Source organism: Sus scrofa, chromosome 8 (genome assembly GCF_000003025.6).
Source record: "Sus scrofa isolate TJ Tabasco breed Duroc chromosome 8, Sscrofa11.1, whole genome shotgun sequence".
Classification (NCBI taxonomy): Eukaryota; Metazoa; Chordata; class Mammalia; order Artiodactyla; family Suidae; genus Sus; species Sus scrofa.
The window spans coordinates 77,280,693-77,298,227 of NC_010450.4; the positions used below are offsets into that span (position 1 = coordinate 77,280,693).

A 17,535-nucleotide genomic window follows, 5' to 3' on the forward strand; every position below is an offset into this window, starting at 1 on the left:
AGCTCAGACAAAGAGTCCAAGATGACCTCACCCCCATGTTGGGACATTGGTGCTGGGTGCCCACCAGGCTTCTTTACCCACATGGGCTCTCTTCCTTCATTTGCTGAGCCATGGCCTTATTTGGTGGAGGGGTCATGCCAGGAGGATGAAGGCAGACGCCTCGAGGCCTCTTGAGTCCTTAGTTTTAGAACTTGCAGGATCTCTTTCAGCACATTGCATTCAAAGCAGATTCAAGTGAGGTGAAACAGACGTCACCTCTATGAAAGGATCTGCAAAATCCCACAACTCTGTTTTCCACATACCATGTTCCTTCTGACCAGCCTGAATTGAGTGAAGTCCTCTTTGTTCATTTTAGATTGGCCACCACTTGACCTAAGTGGTCAGTATGCTTTTCTGCTTTTTACTGTTTTAACTAATAGATTGGGCCTGTGCAGTCAAGTATTGGTCTTATTGGAGAACATGCTGTGGATATTTCCATGTTGTCAAGCATATACCAATAATTAAACTAGAACAGCTGGGTAAGATCAACATCTGGGGGCGGTCCGTAGAAGTTGATGCCTGTGAATGTGAGAGGAAGACATCTCAGGAATGAAAATATTCTTGAAAACCAGAGGTCTCTAGAGAGAAAGAGAGGCAGGAAGGAGGGGTGGAGTCTGAAGCACACCCTGCAAGGTGCACAGAACATGGCCCACACGGATGTGTCATCACAGGCAGAAGGCTTAGTAGAGTCCTGGGTCTTGTCAAGAAAGTATTCAAAATAGCACAAAAAAAGATTTTCTAGTCTTGTATAAAACCTTATTCTCCTGAACCTGAAATGATCAACCATCCTCAGTGAAGACACTCCGAGTCTGCCAAGTTTCAGGAAAACTGCATGAATTTGGCCAAGGGAATAACTTACAGGAAGGGAAGGTGTCTGAGGGAGACTCCCGTGTGAAGACAGATTAAAGAGGGTGGACTCTGTCCATCAAAGGAGATGCAGTCCATGTTTCTGAGGCTGTGAAAACCCTTCCGGCCCAGGTTCGTGAAGGCGAAGCTTGGGAAGAACGGAAGAAAGTTCCATCTCACCTTGTAGGTGGTGCATGTTCTCCACCTCATTATTCTGAGAGGAGATGGTAACCTTAAAAACCAAATAAGGTTTTAGGTAGATTCATCTCTTTTGAGTTACGGAGACCCTGCCTGTTTCGGGGTAAACCCAACCTTCTATTGTCCTATAAAGTCCCCTTTGGAGCAGCAAGCCTGAGACAGAATTTTCCCTGGGGTCTGCCTTGGCCCAGAACAACTGCAGCTTTACTGTTATGGACTTAGTCCTCCAAGCCTGGAATTTTTCCACCTCCTTTTTCTCCCTCTGTCAGGCCTTTTAGCCATCCTCCTGGTGCTGATGCTTTTTTATCGGCTCAGATTAAGAGTGTGGATTTGGGCAAGAGAAGGGGGTGCGTGCTGGGGTGGGGAGTTAGCAGGACAGAGGCTAAAGCTCTTTTCATAAAGAAGCTTAGCAGCTATAGCTGTGTTTTGCTTTCCACAGCTGCTTTGTTTGATGGTGAGGGAGCACAGCAGTGGCTCTTAATCATTTGGGGTCGTAGATCCCTTTGAAAATGTGATGATAGTTCTGGGCCCTCTTTCCAAAAAACGTGCGTATGCACATACCACGTTTTATATAGTTTCAGAAGGTACCAGGACCCCTTGCCCGTCCATGGGTCCTGGGATAAGGACTCTTGATAAACAACAATCCTAGATCTGGAGTCACTCAGCCTAGATAATGGTCCGAGCCCTTCTTTCGCCAAGTTGTGTAGTCTCCGCTGGGTCCCTTAACCTCTCTGTACCTGAGTTTTCTCAAAAATTGAGAGAGCAGAGCTTCATACAAGGCCCTTTCCAGCACCTTTATTCTATGATGGCATCAAGACAAAAATGTAGCATATGTAGGAAGAATTGTCATAAACAGCTTTTTTTTTTTTTTGACATAAAGATTGAAAAAAGAATTCTAATTATTGCTTAACTGGATGAAAGGAATCAAAATATGATACACGACAAATTTTTTTTTTTAGACTATGAAATTCAGAGGCAAATCAGTGAACTTGAGAATGGAGGTGAAATTCTGAATGAAACTCGTTCGTTTGATTACAAGCTGGGGTGAGTTTGTGTTGCAGCATCTTGAACACAGGTAGGTGGGGCTGTGGCCTGGGCTGGCCACACTCCAGCCATGTCACCTTGAAGGAGGGACGTAGCCTCTCCACCCTTCTGTTTCCTCATTAGTAAAATTAGAAAAACACTGTATCCTACAGAGAGGTGATTTACTCTCTAGGGCTTGTAAGAGGTTTAACCTGGCTGAACCAGACCTGCTCAGGCTGGCCTTTCCCTGGCTTCCAGCTTTCCTCCTTGGGGCAAGAACTTTTACTTCCTTAAATTCTTTCATACCTTAGTTCTGCCAACTGAAGCTAGAGATGGAAGGCAGCTTAGAGCTGATTGTAGAGGTGCCTTTTTCTGTTGAGATAACTTTGAGTCTAATTTTCTGAGTCTGATTTTGAGGATTTTTTCCACTTAGCCGAAGACAGAGTGGAAAAAAGCTCAAAAGCTTAGAGTTGAGTTGGTTAAATGTTGGAAACATTGAAGCAGTTTCTTTTTATTTTTAATTATCATGCTAAACATTTTTTACTTATCTTTTCTGAAATGTATTCACATAAGTGTCTTCCAAAGAAGGCTAAGGAGCTGGAATCTCATGGGTCGCCTCTTGGTAGGGGAGTCCCTGTCTGCATAGGCACTAGCCCACGCTACATGCAACATTTTTTGATGTTTTCTTGTTTAACTGTCACAGGTGCACCGTGCCGATGAGAGATAAAGAAGGAAAACAAGACTACAGGTGGTTATTCCTCTTGTCAAAACACCTTTCACTATTTGGGGTTGGGGCATGTTCCAAATCCACTTATAGACCAACATAATGACCCTGGGTATATTTTAGGAACCACTTTACTTGTTACTGTATAATGGAAAATCCAGACTTCCTGTTTTATATGTATACTGAGTGAATATTTTCTTGATTTGGTAGCCATGGAGTACTTTATTTGGCTTGATTCAGTGGTTGGAAAAGCCATGTTCACTCACCTCTGTGTCACAGTTGTTATAATTGAGCTGAGAGAGTGGCAGGTGAGGGGTGGAGCCTAGGCTGTTCTTATTTTATTCACTAACAAATTCAGTAACACACTGAGGTTCTGTGAGAAGAAGGAAGAAAGATTTATGTATTATTCACAGTTCCCATTGAATCTCAGGTGATGCTATTTAATTGATTTAATTTAAACAAGCTAGACTTGATACGAGAGCCAGAATGAAAGCAAATAATGAGGTTTAGTTTAAAATCAAGTGAACCTTTTGTTTCTTCCCCATGGAGTTTAGCAGACTTCAAAAATTAAAGTTTCAAGCAACAAAGTGATAGAGGTTAGCACATTCTTTTATCAAGTGCAGGAAGAGGTAAGAGTAGCCATTGCTGTCAGTGAGGAGCACACATGGCATTCACGTGATGTGGGAACCAGGAAACTCTTCAACCCTCAGAGTGACGTCTCCTCAAGGACTCCTCTGTCAGAGTCACCACTGTCCTAATTCCTGTGATCTTCTAATTCAGTCTCTTCTTCCCAAGAAGGTCTTTGTTCTCCAGTGCTGCCCCTGCTCTGTTTATGCTGCCTTCTCACTGAGCATGGAGTTGGCTTTTGAACTCAGCCAGTGGCTTCAGCTCAGTCCCCCAGGCAAATAGATGGGATTCAGGAAGCCTCCCTTTGGTTTCCTCTTGCCTTCAGAAGCCAGACTGATTCATGGCACAGATTGGGCTTTGAGGCAGTGGGTTGCTTGCACTTCTGATCTGTTACCTTGGGGCCACCATTTATTCTGCATTATCCAGCTTCTGCACAAGCTCCTTGACAAGATGTGGGTGGAGAAGAAACTCTACATGCTGAAGAGAATGAAGGGAAGGACGTCCTTGTTTCAGAAGAGCATGTGCAGTGGTGCGGCTTCCACATTTTTTTTTTAAAAATTGACTTTTTAGACCAGTTTTAGGTTTATAGCAGAACTGAGGGCAAATCATAAGAGTTCCTATATACTCCTTGGTGTATTTCATGTACTCCCCTTCCCCCCACCACACACACAGTTTCCCCTAATAATATCTTGCGTTAGGGTAAAGCGTGGTACATTTGTTAAAGTTGATGAACCAGTATTGATAGCTTATTAGTAACTAGAGTCCATGGTTTACACCAGGGTTTGCTCTCTATGTTACACATTTTGCGGGTTTTGACAGATGTGTAATGACATGTACCCGTCATTAGTGTCACACAGTATGGTTTCACTGCCTCCAAAATCCCCTGTGCTTCCCTCAGCTAACATTTTATTTAAACAAAATGCATTTTTTCTTCCACTTTTCAAGAAAGAAATTTCTCTCTCTCTCTCTTTTTTTGGGGGGGGTCTTTTTGCCTTTTCTAGGGTCACTTCCTGCAGCATATGGAGGTTCCCAGGCCAGGGGTCTCATCGGAGCTGTAACCACTGGCTTATACCAGAGCCATAGCAACGCGGGATCCGCGCCGCATCTGCAACCTGTACCACAGCTCACGGCAACGCCGGATCCTTAACCCACTGAGCAAGGCCATGGATCGAACCTGCAACCTCATGGTTCCTAGTCGGATTTATTAACCACTGTGCCATAACGGAACTCCTTTTTCTTTTGTGTTTTTCAGCCTTGCCCACAGCACACAAAAGTTCCCTGGCCAGGGCTCAAACCTGCACCATAGTGGTGACCTGAGCCACAACAGTGACAATGCCAAGTTCTTAACTGCTAGGCCAGTGAAAATTGTAAAATGAGTGAAGTCATCTTTTTCCTAAAAAGTAGATTCTTACCTGGTCGTATTTTTTCAGCCTCCATCTTTATGAATGTCTGTACTTTACTCACAATTACGAATCACTGTGTGGCATCGTTCTCTGCTGTGCCTTTTTCACTCAATGCTAGTTTATAAGTGCAGAGAATAAGTGGGTTTGGGCTTTTCGACCTGGACTTTACCCTTGTACAAGGACTCGTTCCTGGGAAACCGGAAGACTTGCTATTATGGGACGTTAGGAAATATTTGCCAGTAAAAGGGCATCTGGACCAAGGCTTTCGTGCTGACGGCAGGTCTGTCTCTCCACCCAGGTTCATGCCGGAGCCCAACCTTCCCCCACTGCTGCTCTATGACTCGGGGTCTCTGCCTGCCGGTGTCGACCCGCAGCAGGTGATCAACATCGACTGGCTCCGGGAGCGGCTCCCCGAGCTGCCCAGCGTGACCCGGGAGAAGCTTGTGCGACAGTATGGGATGCTGCCGGAGCACAGCGTTGCCTTGCTGGTGGGTACTAAGCAGAGCAGTGAGCCTGGCCCAGCAGCTAGGGATGCTTGGGGTGGGGGTGGGGGGACGTCGGGCTAGAGCCACTCCTGGCCTCCCCTAGGACGAGGCGTGACAACAGTCCTCACCAGCCTTGATGGTAGATGCTCCCCCGAAAACCAGAAGTGTGCCAGTCATTTCTCGTCTGGGGAAACAAAGAGCTGCTCATAGTGTGCCAGTCATTTCTCATCTGCAGCCCGTCCAGATGTTACAGATGAGCGTTTTCCTGTGTTTTGGAGACAAAATCTGGTCCAGGGGTGGGCTTTCTAGACGTCTGGCAGAACTGAACCACACCAGCGGCTGGCAGGAAGTTGGGCTTTCACCAAGTCAGCCCGTTGTTGTACTGGTTGTAGAAGAAAACATCTATTCCACCCAAAACACTGATGCCGAAAGTGCCGGTCCTCTGAGGATGCATCCAGAGGGGCCGTTAGAGATTCTGACACTGTGGAGATGCCCTCAGGGCTTTTCCATCCTTTTCAAGGCTCTGTGGTTGCCTCTTTGCTGACAGCATTAAATCGACAGCATCCATGAGAGTGGCATTTTGTCACAGTTGTCTTCTGCTTGTCTGTCAGGGCGCATGTGGGACGTCCTGCCACTGCATCTCTCGGGGACGAGGTGTCTGCCACGCTCACGTGGAGCACAGACTCCCTGGAAACACTTTTGTGTTATAACCACCTGGGAATAACTATCCGCAGATGTGAGGAAATTCACACTTCAGTGCCGAGCCCAGCCATTGCTGGTGCAAGACAGGTGAGCCAGTATTGAGTGGCTGAGTTTCCCTTTATCCCCTGTAAATTGGCTATTTTGAAAACTATCCCTAACTCGGTTTTGTTATATCAACCTCAGAAGAACACAGGAGTCCTAAGAGGCTCCAGGTTAGAAGGTGTTCCCTATGGGGTGCTCATGAAAACTCACCACGGGTGATCAGACGCGACTGGTTATCATCTCATACTTTAGGCAGAGAGTCACCCTCTTCCTTGGGCTGCTGTTTTATCTTTTTTTTTACCTAGGGCCGCACCTGCGGCATATGGAACTTCCAGGCTAGGGGCTGGATTGGAGCTACAGCTGCCAACCTACACCACAGCCACAGCCACGCAGGATCTGTGACCTACACCACAGCTCACGGCAACACCGGATCCTTAATGCACTGAGCGAGGCCAGGGATCGAACCCGCATCTTCATGGATGCTAATTAGGTTCATTACCTCTGAGCCACAACGGGAACTCCTGCTGTTGTATCTTATTCACACCTCTGTGGCGATGGCATTGCTGTGTTTTAATTCTTTCTTCGTGTATTTTGTTGAGTGCCTTGAAGGCAAGGACTGTTGGATTCTCCCACTCTGTTACTCGGGCAGATTAGCACCTCGGCAGTGCTTAATGCCAGGTCGTCGTAAGAATCAGTCAGCATCCTCTCAGAACACCTTTTAACCTCAAAGTTCTTACAGCTCATGGATTTTTCCTAAGTTGATGTAACAAAACCGAGCCTTAGTCTTACACATTTTCCCCACCATCCTGAATTTGCAGCCCCCTTGAAATACACTTGGACTAAATACACAGCACTGAGTTCCAGTCCTGCGTTCCATGATTGGCAGATTAGAGAAGAGACAGGAGAATGCAGACTGAGGCTTCTCAGCCTCAGAGGTAGAGTCCTCACCCTGACTGAGTTCCCTGAGGCAGAGGCATGTTCTGCTCTGGGCCGAGTCCCAGGCTCCACTCCTGTGTCCTTCAAGCGCCACAGCCTGAGGCCTTCAGTAGATGTTCCCTGATAGGCAGGTCGGGTGAGTTTGCTTTCATAGCTTAAGGCCCTGTTCTTAAGGAAACTTATGTTTGATCTCTTTGGTTCAGCACTTTTATTAGCATCTCCTGCGTAGCAGGAACTGAGACAGGAGTGGATGCTTTTAAAAATTTTTTTTGCCACTTCCATGGTATGTGGAAATTCCTGGGCCAGGGATCGAACCCATGCCACGGTGGCAATGATGCTGGATCCTTAAGCCGTTGAGTCACCAGGGAAATCCAACAGACTTTTTTTATATGTTTTCTTTTGCTTTCCTGTGTGTGTGTGTACGTGCGCACACACGTATATGACACTCGAGCTCACCAGTCCCAGGGCCAGTTGCAGTAGGTAGATGTATACTGTAGGCCCAGAGGAAGTACTCATTACCTTGATGGGACAAGAGGGGAAAACTGTCAAGAACAAGGTGGTTTTTGAGCCATTTTACAGGGAGGTGTTTTTTTTTTTTTTTTTTTTTTTTTTTTTTGGATATGTTAAAAGTATGTTTATTTTCATAGCTTGCAGATAGTGTATTAGGTGATTGGTTTGGGGTTCTTTCTTTACTGGTTAGGACTTGAAATTTCCAAGATGGATGAGAAGAGAACTTAGTAGGAATGGAAAGAGAACGATTCAGACAAATTGTTTTCCTGAAAGCAGGCCTCCTGAGTTCTTGGTGATCATTGGAAGCTGAGTTACTCGTAGCATACCCCAAATGGTACGTTGCTGTTTTTGACTGCCTTCGTCAGAAACACAGCAGATTGCTGAGAAGGGCAGATGCATAAATCTAATGAAGCATCTTTCAATGTAAAGAGTGCCCAGGAGTATTCATTAAGCCCTTAGCCGTGGTGGAGGTGTGCTCTGCAGAGCCCCAACTCCATGCTCCTGCCTCCTTTGGGTCGCTTATTAAATTAGACAGTCAGCACATACCCACCCCCCAACACAGGCCTTACCCACAAGCCATAACAAACTGTAGAACTGAACTTTTGTCTTTCACTTTTTTTAATTGAAGTATAGTTGACAACAGTATCACACAATATTATATAAGCTACAGGTGTACAGTATAGTGACTCACACTTTTTCACAGTTATCCTCCATTTATAGTTGTTATAAAATATTGGCTGTGGCTGTGGCGGAGGCCAGTGGCTACAGCTCCGATTTGACCCCTAGCCTGGGAACCTCCATATGCCACGGGTGCGGCCCTAAAAAAAAAAAAAATAAAGACAAAAAAAAAACATACTGGCTGGATTCCCTGTGAGGCCCAGCTCTAATCTTTAATTCCTTGTCATCCTACTGTGCAGTGACCGCACGACTGCATGTTGATAATTCATCTCTGGTGTTTATGGAACTCAGATGCATCCAGCACAGTGTCTGGTGCACAGGAGGCGTGAGTGAACAGATGGACACAGAAGTGGATGAGTGGGGCACTGTCACAACACTCCCGGATTCCTGGGAGCAGCCGCCTTCCTGAGGCAGCATCCCTGGGTCCAGAGGTCAGGTCCATAAACCACCCTTTGGACAGCCCGGCAGATCACAGGGTGGCAGGTGTGTGGCTGGGCCCTGGGGCAGAAGCCTGGGATTTCCGCCTCAACCGCGCTGTGCCTTGATAGGCCGCAAGTCACGTGGTCTCTCTGGGTCTTGTTTCCTGATTTCTTTAGGAAATTAAATCTGTACTCTGATTTCATCCCTTAAACCTTCCCCATCATCCCCTCCCAAGAGTTACCAGGGCGGCTGAGACACGTGTGATGGCAACGCTCTGGGCCAGTGCCTCGTGCTGCCGTGCGTCTTTCTGGGCAGCCTCAAGGCGTGCGGTCGTCTCTGAATAACTTCATTTCCCCAGCTGGTCGTTCTCCACGTAAAGTCATAATCTTTTGTTTCTGACGTTGTGGAAAAGGTTAAAGTGTCTCCAGGGAACAGAGACACGGGAAGGATAGCTTGACTATGGCTGGATATCAAATGGATTGTTTTCTATGAGTTTGGCTCTGAGTCTCTCGTTAGCTTGAAATGGCCTGGTTTTCTATCTGGATACATGGCCTGTAAAGTTACTTCTCATGGTAGATATCTGTATATCCCATAAGTAATACTGCTTTAAAGGGTATAGTTTAAAAAGCATCTGAAACCTTATTAACTGAGCGTAAATCGCCCAGATGTAACTGCTGGCGGAGGACTCGCCGTCTAACAACAGCCCAAGAAAAAGCCACGTGGTCAACATCATCACTCACCGTTTTTCAGCTCCATGCAATTTTCAGAATTGATTTTCTTTTTCATTTTATAAAATTGCACCCAGTGCTGGCCAGCTTAAGGATGCTTTCACAGTTGGTCTGTGCGCTGGAAAAATAATATTTTGTTCTAGCATAGTTGAATCAGAAGACACATCTTCTGACTTAACTTCTGCAAAACCCCCAGTTTGTTCATTTCGGGTGCAAGTGCCTGGAGACTTTCCAAGGTGAGTGTCCTTTGGGCTCAGAGCCATCCACTCAGGCACCTGTCCACTGGGAAGGGTGCAGTCTGAGCCCCAGGCTTGGGGGCTCCCAGGGACTTTGTGCCTTAACCCCTCCTGCAGCATCATTTCCTGCCTGTGGGATGGTTTCCTTTGGGGACAGTGAATGGAAAGCTGTTCTTGGCTAACACAGCTTCCCTTGGTGTTTGCACGGATAGACAGTGGTGGCTTTAGGCTCATTAAAATGCGAATGTCATCAAAATTGATTTCTTGTCAACATCCTTTTTCTGTCCCGTTCTTGCAGCCTCTGATGAGGCCTGTCTGCTGTCAGTGAAACTATTTGGGTTTTGATCGTCCAGGGGAAGGCGCTCCCCCGGATTGTCTCCTAGAGGGAATGTGTGGCAGAGAACGTAAGTGCATTGCCTTGAGTCTAAGCCAGCTGTTGGGAAGACACTCCCTCCCTGAGTCCAGCCCGCATGGGGGGCCTCCTGGCTTTGCCAGGGACAGAGCACAGGTGAAATTGTCGGGACCAGAGATTTGCTCAGATTTTAGGGGCTCCGAGCCCTCTCACCCAGAGGTGGAAGTTTTCAGGAGAAAAACAGAACTATAGACCCTTGTAATCACGTCATCCCTGAGTCAGACTAGAAAGCTTACCCTTGGTGTTTGGGGTCCATTTCAGCGCTTCTGCAGATGCCCAGGATGGATCTAGATTCTGGCTCCTCCTGACACCCTTTCCCCTGCCGGCCTCACACCAGCAATTAACCACTTTTTGTCTTTCCCCACTGATGATGTCTCTGAGTGAGCCCTTTATTTATTTATTTATTTTAAATTTTTGCTCATTCACAGAAGGATTTCCACAGCCACTCCTTGTTTCTGTGAAAAGCAGAGAGTGGCCCTTTTCACATCATAGACCCAAACCCCGGCCCCATTGAGTGTTCCTTCCCGTGGCCGGACCTTGAGCTTTCTGCCCTAGGACCACCACTGTCTCCCTCAGCCCCCTTGTCTAATTTCCATTTCCACCCCATCAATGTATTTTCAGGGCCGTCTTTTCCAAAGCTGTTGCATCTGCATTCTGTTTTTCTCACTTTGTAAGAATGATTTGTTTGTTAGTTTGTTTTTATTAGGGCTGTACCTATGGCATATGGAGGTTCCAGGCTAGGGGTCTAATCGACGCTATAGCTGCTGGCCTACACCACAGCTCACGGCAATGCCAGATCCTTAACCCACTGACCGAGGCCTGGGATTGAACCTGCGTCGTCATGGATGCTAGTCAGATTTGTTTCCACTGTGCCATGATGGGAACTCCTGTAAGAATGACGAAACTCACAGGAGTGAGGGGCAACCACAGAGCCACCATCGATAACACAGATGCAGGGCCCATTTACTGGCTGCTGGGTGTTGGAGCTGCTGTCGTTCTGTCACAGATGCAGTCGCCTGAACTGTCACCTGCTGCCACCCACAGCATGACCTGCCCGGTTAGGCAGTTACCTACATCACAGAAGTCGGGGTATGATGAAATGCAGTGTGCTTGGTACCAGAGTTCTGTGAGTGATGCTGAGGCTTGTTCTGTAGTGTCAGGGGTGCCGCAGGTTGGACAGCGTCCTGGTGCAGGCTTGCCCCCTAACTTCACTGTGACAGGATGCAGGAGAGAGGTCAGGGCCTGTCCCCAAAAGCTCTGGGCTCAGGAGGGGGGTTGCCACCATCACTCGACACCCGCCCACCCTGGTCTGGGAACGGGTGTAAGGGCCACGTGGTACAGGCGTATCTTGGCAGTGGCAGAACTTGAATTTGGTGTTTTCTCCTCCTAATTTCTAAGCTAATTGCTGAGGGCCTTGGCAGCATTTGTCATATGTTAAGAAACTTTGAACGGCTGGCAGCTTTCAAATAAAATTGGAAGTGTGAGCAGGCGCATTCTTTTGATGGGCTGGTCACTTCGCGTCATGCCCTTGGGGGCTCAGCTTTGGTCCCCAGGACGGAGGGGATGTGACTGTCCTTCGTCAGAGGCAGCGGGACACGGAGCAGAAGAGCACAGGCTGCAGAGGTCAGGTCCCGGCTCTACTGCCTTCTAGGTGGGTGACCTCAAGCAAGTCAGGGTTCAGTGTCCTCATCTGAACGAGCGAATTCGCAGGTCTGTAGCCCCAGAGTCAGCGTGGAGATTAGGTGAGTTAATGCAGAGAGAGCCCTGGGCGGTGCCGGCATCTGCTGTTACTGCTGTTGGAACTATTATTATCATTAGCTGCAGTGGCAGCCCCCACGGGCTGATCTCCATGTGGCAGGTGTTCAGGCAATAAAGCCAGGGTCCCCATGGCCACCGGGTCCCTGCCTGCCACATAACCAGCTATTCCCTAGCGTGTGCTCTGTGGCCTTTTTCTTCTGAGTCTGCCACCAGGCAGCTGTCTCTATCGGGTTTCATTCTTCCTGTAAATATAGCCCAGCCTCGTTCTGCCATCCCTCCTGTTCCCAGGGCATGTGACTCGGGACAGGAACGGCACTTGAGAAAACAGCCCTGCCTTCCGGCATTTTGTCATCTCTGCAGATAGAATGGAGAAGTCAGCTTGGGGGCATCTCGCAGCGGGCTCCTCCCCAGAGCAGCAGGGAAGGCAAGGTGACCCCTGTGGCCACAACCCCGGCAGTGACCAGCTGATAGACCCAGGGAGCTGGAGGGTTCCTGTCAGCCTCTGAGAGGCGGGCCCAACACTGGCTCTGGGTGCTATGGAATGCTTTGGGAAATTTGGTTGAAATGAGAAAAGGATGCTTCCAATTGCAGAGCTGTGGAGAGTGTATGGTATTAGACAGTTGGCCAGGCCGTCTGGCTCTTCTGAAGGAACAGTTTAAGTTACACGTGGCCGGGAGGCTTGACGCCCTGTGTAGCTGAGGTTCAGCTCTGTCGGATGTGGGCTAGATTAGAGCTGGCCCGCTGCCTTTGAGAAGGATGTTGAGGGTCCCTCGGGCCGTGGCCTTCCTGTGTTGCTCTTAATGTGATTTTCATGTAAGGGGATCACTGGTCCACTGTTTGCCTGAGAAAACCAGATGGCTGCAACTGCCACGTGCACGGAGATCTCTCAGATGTGTGCCAAGCTTAGTAGCATTTGCTGATCTCACAGAAAAACAAAGAAGGCCTGGCCTAGAATGCTGTGTCGTGGTTGTTTTTTTCCCTGAAAAGTGGGCCTCTGATGTGAAGAGCCCAAGTGGGCAGCCCACGTGTGGCCTTCCATTGATCCATCACTGTCCAGGTGGCAGCTCAGCTTCGTGCAGCCCCACCACCCACAACTCACCCAGTCAGGATAGCAGACATCCCTGGCCACTGCAGATTGTGTACTGAAGCCACGAATCCCCCAGTGAAGCCCGGCTCCTGCCTGGAGAGGCTCATCACAGCACTGCCACGAAAAGACAAACAGAAATCTGACCTGCCATGTTATCCATCCAATAAAAAAACCACCCAAGGGTAGAGGAATAGATATTTATCACGTCTCAGCAACTCAGCCAAGCCTGCGAGTTCAAGCGCAATATTTCTAGGTGGATTTAGAAAACCTTTCCTTGGCAAAGCAGAGTCCTCCTCCTGACAGCTCTGTTCACCAGTGGGCCAGCCTGTCTGCGTGAGAACAAAGGGAATCCTGCCTGTCTGATTCGGGCCAGATAGCGGTTTTCTCCCTCTCCAGCGGTTTGTGGGCCATTGTGCAAGTTCGAATACTTTTCCATAAGTTAAGCAGAACTTTGTCTTCATGTTTCGCCTTTATCTATAGTCAGGCTTTGGCTGCTGAGTTGGCCTTTGCCCTGGTTTAGCATTTGTGGAATAATAGCATTGGCTTGAAAAGAGATTCAAGAGATAATTATGGGATTATTCAGTAGGCTTGTCACCAGAGAAGGCATCTGCTATAAAGGAAAGGTAGATTTTTTTTTTTGTAATTGTTATTATGGAATTTCTACTTCAGCAGCTGTGAGCCTATGTGTATTTACAGCGTCTGCAATAGAGAAACATCAAGAGCACTCTTGTCAGTATGTCTTGCTTCTTCTTAGTATCATATTTTTCCAGAATGTACTTTTGGTTAAGGAAGGTCCTCTGAAAGAGGTGAGGGTGCACTATAAAGCTAAAAGGGAATATGTCAAGAACAGTGCAGTTCGATTTGAATTTCAGCAGATGGGGGTTGTTTACGACATAGAATGTGTTCCCTCTGCGTTTGGAAACTTCAGCCTCCCAGAAGTGAGGGGACATGTTTTTATTTTCCTCATTGAAAAACACGGGATGGACTTAGCCAGATGTCTTGGTTTTGTCAAATCCACCTGAGTGGGCAGTTAGCCACTGTGTATAACTTGATAAGTGCTTTTCATCACTCTTGTGCATAACCATGGCAGTTCCAGTATTTAGAGGTGAACCTGGTATGATAAAAGACGAGCATTCACGCGTGATTTCAAAAAAAAGAAAAAAAAAAATCATGGGCAACATTGATTCCATCCACCAACCCACTGGGGCTAGCCAGGCAGCCGCCGCAACCCAGACCTGACGTAGCTCAACCCTCAGGGCAGTGTGGCCCCTGCGTCACGGAGCTTATGGTCCAGAGGGTGACGGGGGGGATAGTAGCAGTCTCTTCAAACACATCTCCCTGATGAGCCAGCAGGGCGGGTGGTTTTCATGGAGCAGGATGGGAGCCAGGGTCAGCCGGCCCCTGGGCTCGGAGGCTTGGCAGCTCCCTTCTGCCAGCTGCGTGGTCTAAGTGGGCCATGTGCCCCTGTTCCTCCTCATTTTGAAAAGACATGAAAAGCACTTCTCTTACCTCTGGGAATGATGCAAGGATAAATGCACTTACGATCCACTTTTGATTTTTCACAGAAGTAGACCGTTTGTTCCTTCTTGACTTCTCTCTGTTCTTGCCTTCTTCTCTTCCTCCTTCTTCCTCTTCCTCTTCTTCCTTCTCCTCTTCTACTTCCTCCTCTTCGTCCTCTTCTTCCTGAGCAAGTTCCTGGGACAGGGATTGAACCTGCACCACCACAGCAGCAACCTGAGCCACTGCAGTAATAAGACCAGATCCTTAACCTGATGCAACCCCAGAAACTCCTTCTTGCCTTCTTATTCTGGCAATTCTAGGATATTCTAGGACGTCCAGGAAGGACAGGAGAGTAAACTCAGGCCAGACATGCAGCTGGCAGATAACCCTGAGAAGGCGAGTCTGGGGACGGCTGCCTTCACCCTCACCGGGTCCACAAAGTCCAGGCTGTCTGCAGTGTGTCCAGTCCTTTGACAGAATGCTGTACAAAGGCACTAGGACAGTAGCAGAAAAAGGTGCATGTTGAAAAAGGTGCATGTTTACTGGAAGTGATCAGAACTTTCTGGTGACATCTCGGTGTCGGGGAAGTACCAGTTGATGTCTCGGAGGAGGCAGAGGGTGACAGTTTCAGAATGCTGATCTTTCATTTTTTGGAGGCTTTATATAATTTTTTTTCTCTTTACAGAATGAAGTTGGTCTTTTGGAATTCTTCCAAAATGTGATGAAAGAAACTAGGGCAGAGCCAAAAAGAGTGACGAGCTGGGTTCTCAACACTTTTCTGGGTTTTTTGAAGCAACAGAACCTTGCAGTCAGTGAGAGGTGAGTGAGATTCGGGGCTCATTCCCCTGGGTGATGAGCTCTGCGCACAGGCAGTGGACACAGGGCCAGGCCAGTGCCCTGCTCTGCCTTGCCCCTCAGGGTCTCCTGATGAGAGAGACGTGCCCCCCTCCCAGGAATCCCAGATTCTGAAGCTTTCTGCCATTACAACTGAAAGCTCGTTTATTTTTCAAATGTCTGACTGTCCTTTGTCGTGTGCTGGACTGAGGGCCTGTGGAGAGTAAGACAAGGAGGTTCCTACTTGGGGGCTACAGAGTGAGGAGAGCAGTGGCCTCCATATGACCTGTTACAGCACAGGTGTGCACAGGCCACCAGGGCGGCACCGAGGCAGGGGTCCCTCAGAAGCCAAGCCCTAAGCAACTAGCGGGAATCACCAAGAGGTGGGAGGGGTAGGGCATTCCGGACCCTGATGCTCGGAGACGAGAGGCCTGGGGGGCACAGGAGACCCTGAAGGCCCAGGGCACTTGGGCTGGGAGGGGGGAGCTGCAGGGATGGGCATGGCCCACCACGGGTTGCACTCGCCTTTGTCAGCAGCTGTCAAAGGCCTGAGAGCACGTGCTCACCTGACTTTCCCTCCAGAAGGAGGGATGGAAGACGGGCCAGAGGCAGGCAGCCCAGGTTGGCACTGCTTCTGGGGGCGCCCGTGGGAAAGGCCCGAGCCGGGGTCTGAGCTGAGTGAGGAGGACGGAGGTGAGGCCGGTGATGCACCCCGCACCACTTCTACATCCCTTGCGCTGGCAGTGGAGTGAGGGGGGCAGCGCCTTTCCACCGGAGGGGAGGCAAAGGAAGAGGCACAGGCTGATGCTGCGTTCCTCCTGGACGCACCGGGTTCAAGCCACCTGTGGGACCGACGTCCCTCTCCCGGAGTGACCCACAGGAAGGCAGATATGCGGGTCCCCAGCTGCTGAGAGGTGTCTGGGGGTTGAGCCGAGCGAGCCCCCACCTAATCCTTCCTTAGCACGTGTTCATGAGACTGTCCTGAGCTGAGCCCTGTGCTGAGCGTGGGGTCCCTGCTCTCAGGGCTGGTGGCCTAGAGGCCGGTGGTGACGAAGCAGCTCATCAGGTGCCCTGAGAAGGGGGCGGGCACAGGTACGCTCCCATGTGAGTGAGGGGCCAAGTCCAGGGGTAAGAGCCCCCAAGCATGGGGACAGCATGTGCAGAAGGTTCAAGGGGAGCTGGCATGACATTAAGGGGAAGGCAGTGCCCTGTCGGTTATAAGTGGATCATGGACCTGGCAGTGTGTAGATGCTACTCAAAGCTGTTTGGGCAGATGAGTGCATCAAGGCGGGAACAGCATGGCCAGTAGCTGCAGAAGGGGCCTGAGAGCCCTCAGACTTCACCCGAGGAGCCTGGACATCACAGAAGATAAAGGAAAGGACATTGTCAAGGAGTGAGCATGCAGCAGCAGGTTTAAGCATTGGGGGTGTTGTCTGGGACACACAGGCAGGTGGCAGGGCCCAGTCTGGGTGAGCGAGCCACCGCAGCAGTGCCCGAGGTGTGGAGGAGACAAGCGTGTGCTGATCCACGAGTACGAAGTGTTGTTTATTCAGAGCAGTTCCCCTGTGCAGTGGCTGCACACTAGTCTCTTGCTTGAAGCATGTAGGTGCCACGTGGCTGTTCTCTCCCTCACATGGCTACTAACCCGCTCTGACCTCAGATGGGCATCCCTCTCAGCCTCAGTGTCTTCACTGTAAGATGGCAATGACGACACCTGCCTCCATGGGTTTTTGAGAGGGAAGCGCACAGTGCCCATGGGCCCCCCAGTGTCACTTTCCTTCTCTTTTGCATGCCAGTGTGTTAAGTACCAAAACAGTGTCCCACCCACACCAGGTCCATCACCCCCTGTGGCCTCTGTGTCTTTCCTTCCTGTCCTTTCCGGTGTGGCCTCTGTTGAGAAAGTCCAGTCTTTACCCTGAAAAGCCAGGGTCCACTCAGGACAGGCTGGAGCTGCCCAGGAGAGACGATGGAGAGGTCCAGCTGTGCCACAGCCTTAAAGGATGGGGATAGGCAGGGCCAGGTAATGCCTGTGGGGAACCAGGGCCTGGGAGGCAAAGAACCAGCAGCCTTGGGGACCAGGAGGCGTGTGGCTGGTAGGAGCAGAGTGTGAAAATGGCAGAAAAGTACAGTTAACCGTATAATTGGGGCTGAGCCAGAGTATGGAGGGTGTGGAAAGTCATGGGAATTCCTTCACGCCATTCACACCTCGTGGTGACACCAGGCAAGGGGCACGCCAGAGATCATGTTGGCAGGAACTGGTTTTGCAAATAAGCGTTCACCTTTCCAGATGTCTCCGAAGACTGGTGTTTCAAGGGTCCAGCCAGAACAGCTCTTGTTGAACTTGGCT

General features: G+C 49.3%; 1 protein-coding gene across 4 annotated transcripts in view; it reads left to right on the forward strand.

Annotated features, from left to right (window-relative positions):
- GATB (glutamyl-tRNA amidotransferase subunit B) overlaps nt 1–17,535 on the forward strand; it is a 101,264-nt gene that overhangs the window by 58,236 nt on the left and 25,493 nt on the right. For 3 of the 4 annotated variants that reach the window (XM_021101521.1, XM_013989323.2, XM_021101518.1), the window contains 4 exons: nt 2,043–2,127; nt 2,810–2,854; nt 5,159–5,348; nt 15,040–15,173. In XM_021101521.1, coding sequence (XP_020957180.1) covers nt 2,043–2,127; nt 2,810–2,854; nt 5,159–5,348; nt 15,040–15,173 — 454 coding nt within the window. The remainder of the gene's footprint in view (nt 1–2,042; nt 2,128–2,809; nt 2,855–5,158; nt 5,349–15,039; nt 15,174–17,535) is intronic. The other variant, XM_021101520.1, reaches the window with a different exon arrangement.